Raw genomic sequence first — 15103 nt, 5'->3', positions numbered from 1 at the left:
CCAATAAGATGATTTAATCAAAATTGTTCAAGTGATGGGTTATATTTTCACTTTTACAATTTTTCCATTTTTAATTTTATCAGAAATTGTAAGTCTTACTCTTGACCAATTAATAAATGAGTCGGTTATAATTTGGTTAAGGGCAACAATTATTAGTTCAACTCAAGTATTTAGTCAATTCAACTCGAGTACTTAGTTTTTTGTTTAACTATTTTATTACTTTTCTACTCTCTTCGCTTTATTGAATTTGCCATTTTATCATCAAAAATATTTATATAAAAAATAAAATATAACAAACTTAATAGAATAAATTGTATTCATGTCAATTTTAATCGTCCAAATTGGGGTTAGTTAAATATTGTTTAGGTTTAGACTACTTAATAGTTATCGAGTTACAGTTGGGTTGCAAAATAAAATTCGAGTCTAGTCCATTTTACACAGCTCGAGGTATAACGACTTGTGCTAAGTTATTTGAACCAGCGATTTATTGATATGTAGCATGGATCCATGTTACTAAAATTGTATATGTTTCTCAAGAATATTGGAATTGAATTAAAAAAAGATTCCAGCTTATACAATGAACTAATTTCCGTAAAAGATTCCACTTATACGACATTGAAGTTGAACAAACTTCGTGTGGACTACTTTCTCATCATCAATATGAAAGACTCGGATTGACGAATAACATTAGAGGCAATAAATAAAATTCACTAGCTTAGTACATTAACATAATACTTCTACCATGTTATTAACTAGAACTTTTGACACCAAATGCAATAAAATTTACACTTGTGTCGTCAGATAGACGCCATTTTCCAGACAACGGATTGTACACAAAACCAGCCATTTCTTGGACCTGGAATAAGTTTATCAGGATCGCCACAGATAGTTAGGTTTTGGGACTAAGGGGAATTAAGCAGAAAATTTAATCAATAGATATGCATAGCTTACGGTAACAGAAGCTCGTTTAAGGATCAAGACAAGTTCCTCGGGGGTAATAAACTTTGACCATTCATGTGTGCCTTTTGGAAGCTAGACAACAGAACAAGTATAAGTCGATATATGCAGAAAGGTTCAAACAATATTAGTGTTAGAGTGTATGGCTGCATCATACCAATTACCATCATATGTATAGAGAACAAGCAATTAACAGAAGAACAGAGCTATTAAAAGATCCAACAATCAGATTCAGGTGGAAATTTAATTTTAAAAAAGTTAAAAACCGGAATAACTGTATATTAGAATCGATTCCATGTATAGAGAACAAGCAATTAACAGAAGAAGAGAGCTATTAAAAGATCCAACAATCGGTAATTTAGGTGGAAATTTAATTTTAAAAAAGTTAAAAACAGGAATAACTGTATATTAGAATCGATTCCAGTAAATACAACGTTTGTTACTATAAGAGGACAACTATCTAAAAAAGCCAGTTTCATTTTTCTCAGTCCTCACTTGTGGTCACGCAAAGAGGAAGAGAGAATAAAGGAAAAAACAAAAGGCAAGAACACCTAAAGTAGTGCCACTGCTACCAGGTTCTACATTACCAGCCGCTGTCTCCCTGACACTGTCACACACACACCCAATTGATAGACCACCCACATTATCATTTTTCTCAGTCCTTGCTAGTCACTATTCCACTCTTCGTATGATATATACTCCCTCCTATTCATAGAGAATGGGGCATTTGGGTTTTGCACCAAAACCAAGCAGGGGTGGTGTACACTTAAAAGTGGGTGGAAAACTCTCTTTTTCCATAAAGGACATTGATATTTATGTGTTATTGTGTTGTTATAGTAAGGGTAAAAGGGTAAAAAAGAATAACAAAAATAGAAATGAGACATTTTCAGTGAATTGCCCCAATAAGAGGGAGTATTAAATTTAGCACATAACTATGAGATTGTAGATAGCACCAACACCGACGAAATTCTCGATTGTCTTCCCTTGATTATCAACGCTTGATCACAAACAAATTGCAGAAATAATGTAGTAATAGTAATAACGTAAAGATTTGGCCACATAGCCTGTTTTCTTGATCCAAGGAAAAGGAATTATTCAAACTTTCGTGAAGTAATATTTTCCTTCACAAGGTGCTTTAAAATCAATCAAGATCAACTATCATCACATGATGTACAAAGCACTTGCAATCTTGAAGATGAACAAAATGAATATGAAGGTGATAATAACAAACATGGACCACAAAAAGGTTTGCAAAGTCCTTTTGTAAAAATCTGTATGAGAGAAATTCTGATTTTCATCTTTGAATTGTGCCCATCATCCTCTATTTACAGCGTCCGAAACCCCTTAAGAAGTCCCAATAAGTTAAATGTTTAGAGACATGTGTTGATTAGATTAGATCATGCATTCTTTCATCAAGCAGACGCAATTTTCCAAACAAAATTTGTTTGGAACCCCGCTTAGCTAATGAAACCGCTTGGTCGAGCGTAAAGCCACGACATTGACAAATTGCACCCCTGTAGCCCGCTCAACTAAGTTAAGTGAAATCGCTTGGTATGATCGAGCCCGAGGCTGTGCTTCCTCTGAATGTTGTTTTTCTTTACTCAATCTTATGAAGCACTTGCACATACTACTTACCATCATAGAAATGATATCTAGGACATTGCGATCTTATTCTAGTACTGTAAATTATCAAACATCATATGCTGCACTCTCTCTCAACACCACTGCTCTCTTCATATGATTGTCATGTTATTGAGCATCTACTTCTGACTATAATTCGAATAATTATTTGCTTGACGCAATTGGCTTGTAATTGCTGCAGGTTTTGTGTAGGACTATCTTGATAGGATAATTGAAACAAAATGAAGGAGATGGATTTGGTTTTGCCTTGTGATTTTAGAAAGTGGAGGATTAAGGAGGTTTAGGATGTCAGGTACACCAAGGCTATCCAAGGCTCGTGTTCATGGGGTAGAACAGGTTTTTTACAAGTGCTACAGCTTTTTCTCAAGAGTATAACGTTTTAATATTTAAGATTGCCATTAGTTTATTGACCATCTTCCGGAATTTCACTTGTAAGCTTGCACAATGTACTTTTTATCGACAAAACAGAAGAGTTCATCCCCAAAAAACTAGTCTTATTAGGTGAGAGCTAATTTGATCTATAAAATCTCATTAGTTTCACATGGAATCTATGTGGACAAGTCCGATTAAAACCAATACAACCTACCCCTCATAAGACCCAACGTCCTCGTTCCAGTCCACCTTTCTATAAGCAACCACTTCAAGTTAGCTTCAATACCCCTGTTATAGACCAAACCTCATCCCAAAAGATTTATCTAATAGGTGAGAGCCCATCTGATTATGAAACCTCTCATTTATTGCGCATGCAGCACTTAGTTTAAATAGGTGAGAACACCGAGGCGCCGAAGGATCGTGAACCTCGGTGCAAGGTGAAAACACGAAATTTTCGTAGGCGAGGCACACTTTTTCGACCAAAAGCTTATTTAATAGTTCTAAAGTACATTTGATACTAAAATAATATAATGCTCATATTATTATAGATACATTAATGATCCAAAATATTTGTCATCATTCCGCTAAACCACTTAGTGCAAAATGACAAAAAAGGTACTAAAACCTACATTCAAATTATAAATGCATTAATGATCCAAAATATTTGTCATCATTGCGCTAAACCACTTAGTGTAAAATGATACAAAAGGTACTAAAATCAACATTCAAAATTGTTCTTTATGTAAATGTTATTACATGTCATCGAAGAAGAGGGTGAAATTGAAGAATCCAGAAAAGACAAAACAAAACATCTAAGGAGAAAAACAATAACAGTAAAAGAAATATTACTTCATAACAAGAAAGAAAAAAGATCGAAGAAAGGGACGTTTGAAAGACAAAAAACCAGAAGAAAGAAAAATACAAATGAAAGACAAACAAGAAACTTGAAGAAACTAAAAGAAGCAAAGAAAAGATATGAAGAAGCTAGAAAGAGAAAAGAAAAGAAGAATCCACAAAAAACAAGTTAAAATAGAATATAAAATGAAAAAGGTACCTAGTGGTGGAGGGCTGGAGGCGCTAGAAGAGAAGTCTGCTAAGTTTCATGACTCTAAGCATCAGGGTCGGTTCTATGGGCATTTGGGGTAGCAGACCGCCTAGAGACCCTAGAAATAAGAAGCCTCAAATATTTAATGGTGTTATTCAAGCCTGGTTCTGAGCAATACTTTTTAAATGATTTGTTTGTGAACTTTTTATATATAATTGATTTAATTATTACACTATATTTTATCTTGAATTATTTTTCTTGAAATGGAACAAAGTTTATTTTTAATATAATGAACGGTCCAATTTTCCAAAATCTTTGCTCTGAACCTGCTAAGCATATCAAATCCTTTTTTTTTCTTTGTCTCTTTAAAAAGACATAACTCTCTTTCAATTGTCCAAAGCCCTAGCCTCTCTTCTCTCTCCCTTTTTTTCTCGCAAAAAACCTAGCCTTCATTGTTGACTTTAAGGCTACTATCAACCTTTTGGTTGATGTTAAACCCCCAATCTCTTTATTTTTACTTCTTTTTCATTTTTAGTTACAAATAAAATCCATTTTCTTGATATTATAGAGTTATTCAATCTATTTATTGGATCCGATCTACTCATATATTGGGTTTTAAAGTCTCTCATGGTGAAAGTTTGAAGTCTTATTATCAATTCGATAGTAAAAAGGTATATGGCGTAATCACGGGTGTCAGTTCTGCTAATACAGTCAATAGTATCAAACTTATCTTTATTTCAAAGCCACACCAGATCTAAAGACCCCATAGGAGGAGGTTGTATTAAACAACGATGTAATAGAAGGAAGACTTTAGTGTTAAATCTCCTTTATAATGATCGTGACTTTTTCTACATAGAAATTTGTTTGATTAAAATTGTTATTTATTTGATCGATTGTTAGTCTACTGTAGATGTCGTATGATATTTTTATCAATAAATTATTAAGTTTTTTTCAAAAAAATATAAAAAAACCTCTTTCAATTTATTTGTTCTATGGTAGATGATTAAAACGTTTTTTCCAAACAGAAAAAAAAAATCCCCAAATGTAAAAAGGTGATAAAGGTGCAAAAACAACACAAAAGCATGTGCTGAGCCTAGACTAAGAAACACGATTATTTTAAAACCTATGTTGGAGGCATACTTTTTAAAACTAAGATACAACCAATATGGGACAAGTCCCAAAACTTGCAATGGGATCAAATTGCAGCAGCATTCCGAATCTAATAAGTCGAAGAAGATTTGATCTTGTCAATTTTGTTTGGAAGTTTATTGTAAACAGTAGAAATTTACCCATTTGTTGATCTTGCATCAAACACGTGATAGCACTTAGCAGTAATGTTACATGGAGAAAAAATTACAAACACAATCAGCTAAAGTATTTGCAAAGGTCAATTTTGGCATATGCCTAAGCTAAAGTCGCATAAGCAATTCCTGAATTTGTAAGTGGAATTAAAGACAATGTTGGTTTTGAAAAGCAATATGTTACAATGAAGAGAATAAAATGATTGGTACGAAAATAAGTGCATTTTAAATCTCTATTTTACTTGCTTACAATCATGCTTTGAGGTTGCAGACATCCTGTAATTAAATGCTCATTGAATCATGTGCACATCTTATTTATGTGACGTTGCAAATAATATTTTCTATCAAAGGTTAATTGGAAACAACCTTTTTCTTTTCACTAACAAGAATAAGGTTGCGCACTATCTAACTCCAAAGCCAACCTGGGTGAGCACCACTTGATAGCATTGGGGTAATGGTGTGTTGTTGTTGTTATATATTTAAGCACCAGCAGCAAGATAATTAAACTCTCTCATGTGAATAGTGGGGGAGCATGGAGAAATTTAAGGGGGTGGGGGAGGGGGGACGGATAAGAATTGAACAAAAAAAGGTACACTAAGGGGAAACATGAACATACATCTTGTGCATATATGGTGATTGTCAAAATCACCAAAAATCAGTTTAACCTATAGGCAGTAGAATCATACCCAATGAAGAATGTATTCTGCAGCAACAATGGCAGTAGCATAAGCTCTCATAGTGCGATTAATTGTTGAAATCACAGTAGCTCCATTAGGAACAGTCAACGCTGCTAACGACTTGCAAAATTCAGTGGGATCTGCCACATGCTCAATCACCTACAGATATAGGATTAAATTAGAGCCAGAAAACTTGGCAAAAAAACGTCTTTTGGAATACTGGGCAGAAATAGCTAAAGCGTTCAACCTTTGAGAAATGTTTTTCTACACCAAGTCATCAACAATTATAGTCTATAAGGTGCCTAGATCTATAGCATCCAACTCCAAAGTCATGCATTCCTCGTTCCTCAAATCCGAAAACAAGGCCCATACTGAGGCTAGCTTTCTTTTCCCTAGACATATTGTCACTCTTCTAGAATATAACTATGGGAAGACGGGGAAATTACATTAGCTTTCTCAATAAGAACCAGATGTCTAGAACCCTCATACATAAATGTAAACTCGTATCAATTCTATCATTAGTGTCACGATGATATCACACAGATATTAGTTGCAAACTCGCAATAGTTGACCTCACACCCTTGGACCATCACTCAATATAGCACATATGTTGGGAAATAAAGCATCTTTATTTCTATCATAAGAAATGTGCTCCGTCTGTTTCTTTGATTTTTTCCCATGCATGTAAAAAGCTCACATGGTGAAGGAGAAGAGCAAACTCAAAAGTAATGTGAGTAACTACTATTACATTCTGTGTCTATAATTTTAGATGTAGGAAGTACATATCATTTCTAGTGTATCAAAGGATTCCATATGTTTATCAAATATCAGCAGACATCAGGTTTACAAGTATTTATAATTTTTTTTAGACCACAACTTCGCATGTATTTATAATTGTTTAACCTACTCTTGCTATCTTCTGTATCTCTATAAATCTTTATGCCAGGTTGAATGGATGATTACATATGTGTGCAAACTTCAAAGACAATTAAATTTCCCACCAAAAAAGTATTTTTTATGTTAGACCAGCTATGTTCTATTTTGAGCTGCATATACCATGTCAAATCAATAGGAAAACAACAATTAAAGCCACAAACTTTCTAAAATCATAAAAAGAAACAGACAAAATGGAAAACAAGTTTACTTTCTCAAACTGTGGGAACAAAAAGGGATTCAACATTAATTTCAACTACCTGATTTCTTCTCTTAGCTACAAAACCTCAAAGCATATTAAGTAAATCACATGGCAATATAATTAAAAACATCCTTCAAGTCATATAAAACCTAAATGATCAATAATTTTAACCAACAAAGAAAAGATAAATATTTTGCAAACGTGACTTTTTCATAAAAACATCATACATTTTGGACATATTTAACCTCCACAGAAATGACTATTGACTTAGGACCTAGTATACTATTTAAATACTAATAGAGATAGATGTGGAAAATAATGACCTTAGCGATATAAAATCTTAGAAAGAAATTCAACAAAAATAAAATTGAAATACATAGTATACGCCATTATAAAGCAACAATGAATTTATGGACTACCTCTAAGGCAAGCACTGCATCAAATTTTCTCTGTTCTTCAACCAACTTTTCTGTCAGACAAAGTTTCTGTGAATTTCACATTACAAATAAGCAAAAAACTTCTGAAACTGAGCAAGTTAACATAAGCTAAATATCAATATAAAAGGTAAACTAGAATGTTTTTAAGAAAAGTTAAGATGAATAAAATACAAGCAGAATAAAATTTTGGTACACATAGATATAGATATCATTAGCTATAAGCAACTCCAGAGTCCAAACTAAAACTACCAAAGCAATCAGAAAATGCCCAAAAACCACTAAAATGATGTGTTCCCCTAATGAAGAAACAAAAGGAGACAAGTAGAATAGAAGAAAAGGTATGGGATGACAATATGCCTTACTAAATAAATGAGTGATCTAATAAGCACCTAGGAAAGATTCAGACATACCAGCTGTTGTACAAAGATATTCAATAGACGAAGTGACAGGATCAGACTCCTGCATAGAGTAAAGTGTCAAATAAAGAAACAAGAAATTTACTAGAGCAGAGATCAAGATTGTAAGAAACATTGACTGGCACATGTAAAACTGCATCCTTTCAGTCATTTCTGTAGCAAACATGTTCATTGAGATAGACTCTTAGACTAATTGCCAGCTCTTAACTCAAACATATTTCTGATCAAATTTGAACGATAACAAGTAGCCTACATTCCTTTTAAAATTTAAAAAGGTATATACAACTGCATAAATAGTCAATCCTAGACAAAATAAATTAGCATATAAAGAATCTTTGCTAAATTGGCACAACTATCATACAACAACAACACAAGACCTTAACCTAAAAACATAGTTACTCATGGTTAGAACTAATTTTGCAGTTATACATCATGGACACTAGTGTTATGTTTTATGGAAGGAAAACGAGGAAATGAAAGGAGAGAAAAATTGAGGGATGGTATTCCTTTGTTTTGATACCAAAAGAGGAGCGTCAGGGAGGAGAGAACTTCTTTACATTTTGTACAAAACAAATCCTTCCAACATGGAAAGGAATGGAAGGAAAACACACAGTCTAAAACATTTTTAGAGCCCAAAGCATGAGCTAAAAAATACGGCCCCAAGAAATGAAAATGTAAAATCTAATAAAACCATCAAAATTCAAAACAATGATAAGAAAAAAAACAAATTTACAACCTTGAAATTTTCCAAAACATTAGTTAATGATCGTCTCTTTTATTTTATCACATTGGAGCATTCACATTTGCATTTTGCGCTTCTTATTTTCTTTACTTCAATGGAAAAAACAAGAATTTAAAAAGTTGAAAAAGACCTTCAATGGTGAAGTTGCATTTCTTAATATCGATAATTTGTCAATTTCAATTTCACCTCCCTACTTACAAAGTTGAACTGTGAAAGTTACCTTCTTTCACAATGAGGATCAATCTTCTTAAAAAAAACCCTTTCCTATAGATCTGAAACTCGCAGGATTGAGCAAGAGAAGCTTAAAGAGCTATTAGAAGTATTAAGTATTGTACGAGATTGGAGAGTATGGCAAAGGAATTATCATTTTGTATAGAGTAGTTCCTTTCTTAAGTATCTGATTACACTGTGTGGAACAACTTCTTTTACACTTCCTAAATAGCTTATGAATAATGAAAAGAAAAGCTCCTAAGAAATAAAATCTTTCACCTAGAATGAATATTTAATAAGTTCAATATCACAAATCATGTAGAACAGAGATTTAGAGTGTACATCTTATTATTTCGAAGTGCCCATTTCTTAATGTTTGTGTCTATGTTTTCATAGTTAGAGTTAGGAAGACTTATTTCATTCTTCTCTTTTTATCTTTATGCATAGCGGGGTGGCATCAAATAGTTGGTAAATCGATAAATCAACAATTAAATATATTGAATATATACTAGAGTGCAAGTAGGCATTTATGAGGTGTTTTAGAACAAGATTATTTAATGGCTTGCTTTTGATTAAAGTATAGACGTGATTCCTGCCATTCCCCTCGATTGCATGTTTATCAAACTTGCATTCATTTTAATGTTAACCTATGAAGAATGCACACAGAAACAAATATAAAAGATAGAAAAAAGCAACATTAGACGTGCCTTTTTCCTTAACCACCTTCAACAGACTTTTCCTTTCCTCTAGTCTCCAAGTAGTGTAAAAAGCCTAATATTCTTCACACCAAAGAGGATAACAAAACCATTTTTAGTCCATTTTTATGTATTACACTAAAAATGTACATATCTGAGACAACCACAAATATAAATTCAATTTCAAATAGACTCATTTATTAGTATATGATGGAAATTTCATACAAACAATTATGACCATCATACAGCTAAACACTAAAACTCACGTTCTAGCACCTTGCATGGTTTACCACCAAAAGATGACAAGTCGGACAATCAGAATTAAGAATAGCACCTTAAAACATGAAATAATACTTAAACAATCCAACCTGAGTCAATAAGAATAATATGGTAAATGGCTAACAATCAAGAGACTGCATGCACAAAGTCAACTACATCATGATCACACAGAGAGCAACCTAAGGCACAAAGAAAACAAAAGTGGATACAAATGGAGTCAATGGCATAATTTCACGAATTGCAAGCAAAAAAATCAATATTCCAGCACAACTCTGTACAAGTTTAAACTGAGTCAAAATGAGAGTAGATACAGCATGAAGACCAGCAATTGTGATATTCTTATCCACTGCGTCAATTCCAGTCACTGTAGCTCCCATTCGTGCCAAAGGCTGTTTAAAGACAAGAGTTATTACTTGAACATTAAAAATGATAAATAACCACTAGAAGATAACATCTCACTCCATTTATGATGAATATCTAATAAAAAGGCATTACTAAAAAATAATGCAAAATAAAATTTTAAATTTCTATCCAAGTGACACCCAGGTTGTTGCATATAGACTTATATTTTTTGCGTTATTGCAAAGGAAATTTTATTTTCTCGGAAAGGAAGAAGGCAAGTTTCCTTTTTCTTTCAGTATAATGTATCAAGTATCAACTTAAGACTATCACCTCTTCTATTAATCGATATCATACATTAAGAAAACTTGAGTAAAAAATTGCATTTGTAGGTTAAAGCCACACTTAATAATTTAAATAAACGCTAAAAAGATTTAGTATAGACAAAAATGACGTATGATATTTTATATTCCCTTTATTCCCAAGAAATGAATAGGTGACTATAAAATAAAGAGTGGAGTCTAGGACTGCTTCTTGTAATTACACTCCTTCTCGAGCGACTTATTTTGCAACACCATCTTCAATTCTGCCCCATATGGGTCTAAGAAGAATTTGTCTCGTTTGCGACAGTATCTGATCTAAATTGAATTTATTTAAGGAGTCACGAGGCACCAATACTTTATTTAAGGATGCATAGCGCCAAAATTTTATTGTTTTCTTGCTTTGAATTATATATAACTGTATTAAAATGGTTAATTAATTCAAGTACACATTTTATTTTGCGAAGTTGCAAATGATATTTACTACAAAGGGTCGATCGGAAACAACCTTTCTATGACCTCCCAAACCCCACCTAGGTCGGAGCCACAAATGGCAATTGGGATAATCAAATGTTGTTTTCAAGAAGCCATGAGACGCCCAAGCGTTCCAACATTAGGTGCTCAAGATAGTCGGGATATTTGTGCAATGTTTTGATGGCAGTATTTTTCAAGAAAGTAAAATGGCGAACACGAAACCATCATACACTATTTTTAGAAAATAAAATTTGATGACATCTATGTTAATAAGTTATTGCCTTTCCCGAGAAAGTTTAAAGAAAAACGAGAGAATATAAAAATTGAAAAGAAAAGGAAGAAAACTAGCAAGAGAAGTGTACAGGCTAGAGAGCAAAAAATAAAGCGGCTGAACTGATGCAAAGAGATAAGTAACAGCAAGATGGTTCCCCTAGAAGATAACTTTAGGTTGATGGACGAATGAAAAAAGGAGGATAGTAACATATGTCATGCTATGGGGGAACTACAGAGGTAGTTTTTCTTTCTTTTTATTTTTATTTCCCTTCAACTACAATAATATTAAATAAATTCTTGTCTTGATAAAGGCCTTTGTCTTGCTTCCTTGATGGTAGCAACCAACATAATACACTTCTTTTGGTGATTAGAAGATGAGGATTGAGAACTGTAGCCAAATGATACCTACTACCTATGTGGAAGGAGAATATTAGCCACAATGCCTTTTAGTATACATCTATGAATTTTATGTGCAAGACTGAAAGGTAATAAACTCAATGTAGTGGATGTCCGCCTAGACCTCAGCAGCATATATATATAACGAATTTTCTTAAAGTAATGAAAGAGTAGGTTTTACAACACATGAAGAACCTAGAAACATCAAATAAAACTACAAAACACTTTTTATCAAAGGCGCCCTTCTTACTCTCATATTTGGGTTTCTCAGTCTCTTTTCTCGTAAGATGATCATCTCTCTTCATCTTAGCTTCAACAAGAAAAGTTTTCCTTTCTCTAAACACCCACCATACCTTCTACACACTAGAGTTTATTAGGTGATGCACATGTTTTAAATCTTGTAAGCATTCACCTATCCAAGAACAGAAGCCGACTTAGAGATCATCCAGATGTAATATGAACTGTCAAACTAACATTATTTTCATGTACCATCATTTAAGCAGTACCAAACATTTTCAAGGGCTGAAGTAAACTGCTTATCTTAAACTCTACTTTAAGTCCCAGGGCACACCCACAAGGCCTCAAAATTCACTCAAATTGAAGCATCAAATTCCTATAACTATAATAAAAGAACAAACGATGACCAAACTTGTAGTAGCCGCATAAGAAAAAGAACAAGCACAGTACTAAAATTAGCATACCTCTGATAATATTCCTCCTCCGCAGCCAACATCAACAAATTTCAACCCTTCAAATGGCCTAGGACTTTCTGGATCCTTTCTGTATAAAGTAAAAAACACACAAAAAAAATGGAGCCCAACTTAACCTCTTCTTCAATTGACACAACGGAAAAATGATTGTATACTTTGACCATTTTAGAAAAACATCATCCAGGAACTCTACAATGCTTTGTTTCCATTTTTTACCCTATTTTACTATTTCCCCCAATCATCCAACAGAACTCCAGGAATTTTGAATACTTATTGTGCAAGGAGATTAACAGGGGGTATGACAATAGAAGAAAGAAAAAACGGCATGTCAAAAAAAATTAACCTGAAATGGTGGCACAGTGTGGATCGTATGAAGGCAAGCCTTGTGGGGTTTAAGGCATGCAATGGTTTAAATGGTCCTTCTGCATCCCACCTAAACAGAGCATGGAATATATAATATCATCTTTAACATACCAAAATGATTTAAAAATCAATCTCAATTGTGACAACTTGATAAGATTACAAATTTTATGAAATAAAAATCTTTTCCAGATGAATCACATGGTAAGGGATTGTTCACACAATAAAAAATAAGTTCATTACCCTGTCTGCCTAAATGAACGATTGGTGGAATATAAGCAACTTTATCCTTACAATAACAAATTACAAATCATAAGATCATGGATATTCCACAACCCCCTACCTTCACGAAATTATAAAGACGAAATAGGCGGACGACTTGCACACTCAAACGCAACTTAATCATCTTATATTCTCCACAAAACGTCGTTCATTGTATACAGATGATAAATCTTGGTATTAATACAAAGTCTGATAATGCATATTGAAAATAGATAAAACATTAGTAACCAATTGAATTAGTCAGCCAAAAAACATCAAGCATAGCACCAAACAATAAATAAGTGCTACATAAAATCCAAAATCCATAATTTGATGTACTATGACTCAATCTTGAATAAATGAGAAAAAAAATTGAAACCGTAGATCTCAAAATGAAAGACGTGATACATAAAAATGTAAATTTTACATGTCCAAGATAAACATTAATGGTTAAAATCAGATATCTGTAAACGCACCAGGTTTCAGCAATAGCAGAGAACTTGGCAAGCTCGGCCTCATTCAAGGACGAGTTGATTGAAGATTTAGCTCCATTCATGGTGGAATTACCCTGATTTGGAAATGCTGAGAATTTTTCGTCAGAGGAAGACGGATTTTCTGGAAGAGATTGAGCGACATCGGAAAAACGCCGAAAGTGTGATGGCGTCGATGAAAGTGGTTCGAGAATATCGCGGCGAGAGTTTAAGAGTTGATGGCGTAATCGAGCTAAGAGCCTCGCCGCCATTGTTAATGGGGTTTGAATTCTAGTGGAGCGCTCAGAGGGTATACAATTTTCGTGTATGAAAAAAAATATAATTAATTGGAATCTTATTAGAATCTTCTATTAATCATATATTTTCATAATATTAATTTTAATAAGTTTTAGGTGGGTATAATTTAAATTATAAATTATCAAAATAATATATCAAATGACGTAAAAAGTTACATATAACAAGCATAAAACAACAGAGAAAGTATTTTGGTATAAAGTTGCCCATGAAAATAGAAAAAGTATATTATTACCTCCCATTCATACTAAATGTCCATTTAATTACTTTTTATCCAATGTACTCTTTCAATTCTAAATATTTTAGATAGATAGTTTCTAGAAATAGCGTCTCTTTGAAAAACATGTCTCAAGTTTTATCCATTAAAGATTAATGTCTACTTACATTATCCTTAATGTTTACTTATCGTATCCTTAATGCCTACTTTCAATATCTTAAATGTCTACTTACAACATTCTTAATGCCTAAACAATATTTTAAAAAATATATATTGGGCCGGCCCAATTAGAGATGATCTCTCAAAGAGGTCGTCTTTCACAATAATTTGTGTATTCCAAAACACTAATTCAATCTCAAATATTTTTTATTGTGCATAATTAAAAATTATAAAAAAATAATATTAATAAAATTTAAATTGAAATAAATCAAACAAGATTCTAATTAACTGTATTTTGACATGTAGTTTAAGAATAAAATACAAATTAAAAATAAACAGTGATAAATAAATATGTAAAAAATAACGGTTATATAAAAATTTAATAAATGTGTCCCATTTTATAGGACTTTTAAGATTTTATTTTATCTTTGTCTTATTTTATTTATTTTAATATTATTTATTTATTTTGTCCTTTTGAATAAATAAGTAAATAATCATTATAGTTTAGGTTTATCATTATTTTGGTATAAAATCGCGCATCAAAAAATTATATCAACCTCATTTACTTCGTCTTCATTTTTCCTCGACCTTTTTGTTTCTCTGCTCTTGTTCAGGTTAGTTCTTTGCTTTTTAGTTTCAGTAATTTTCTAAAAAATTATTAATAATTCAACAAATTGCTCATTCTTTACTAATAATCCAATATTTTGAAAACTTTTAAATTAATCCAACCTTTTATACCTTTTATTGCGAATGGACCTTTGTTGCAACGAACTGGTTAAAATTGATAAATCTCTTTTCCTTTTATCTCATTCAAACACCTTTTTATTTTTCTAATTAAAAAACCTTTTTGACCTTATTAAAATCTTCATCTACCTCTTCCTCTTCATTTCTAATTTCTCACC

At 32.5% G+C, this 15103-nt stretch overlaps 1 protein-coding gene across 2 annotated transcripts; it reads right to left on the bottom strand.

The window, feature by feature from the left end:
* Nucleotides 1-528: 528 nt before the first annotated feature.
* On the bottom strand, nucleotides 529-13829 carry LOC130820410 (ubiquinone biosynthesis O-methyltransferase, mitochondrial). 2 transcript variants are annotated; one of them, XM_057685774.1, is made up of 9 exons: nucleotides 13517-13829; nucleotides 12763-12852; nucleotides 12411-12489; nucleotides 10219-10296; nucleotides 7976-8024; nucleotides 7548-7597; nucleotides 6003-6152; nucleotides 952-1032; nucleotides 529-856 (listed from the first exon to the last, which is right to left on the bottom strand). In XM_057685774.1, exons 1-9 carry the CDS (start codon nucleotides 13780-13782, stop codon nucleotides 749-751), a joined length of 951 nt encoding a protein of 316 aa, XP_057541757.1. In that variant the 5' UTR covers nucleotides 13783-13829; the 3' UTR covers nucleotides 529-748. The 2 variants fall into 2 exon arrangements, with proteins under 2 accessions (XP_057541757.1, XP_057541763.1); XM_057685780.1 differs by lacking the exons at nucleotides 529-856; nucleotides 952-1032 and adding an exon at nucleotides 1054-4133.
* Between the last annotated feature and the right edge of the window lie 1274 nt (nucleotides 13830-15103).

The sequence above is a fragment of the Amaranthus tricolor genome, chromosome 1, assembly GCF_026212465.1.
Source record: "Amaranthus tricolor cultivar Red isolate AtriRed21 chromosome 1, ASM2621246v1, whole genome shotgun sequence".
NCBI classification, from domain to species: domain Eukaryota; kingdom Viridiplantae; phylum Streptophyta; class Magnoliopsida; order Caryophyllales; family Amaranthaceae; genus Amaranthus; species Amaranthus tricolor.
This window is presented reverse-complemented; position numbering and strand designations above follow the sequence as displayed.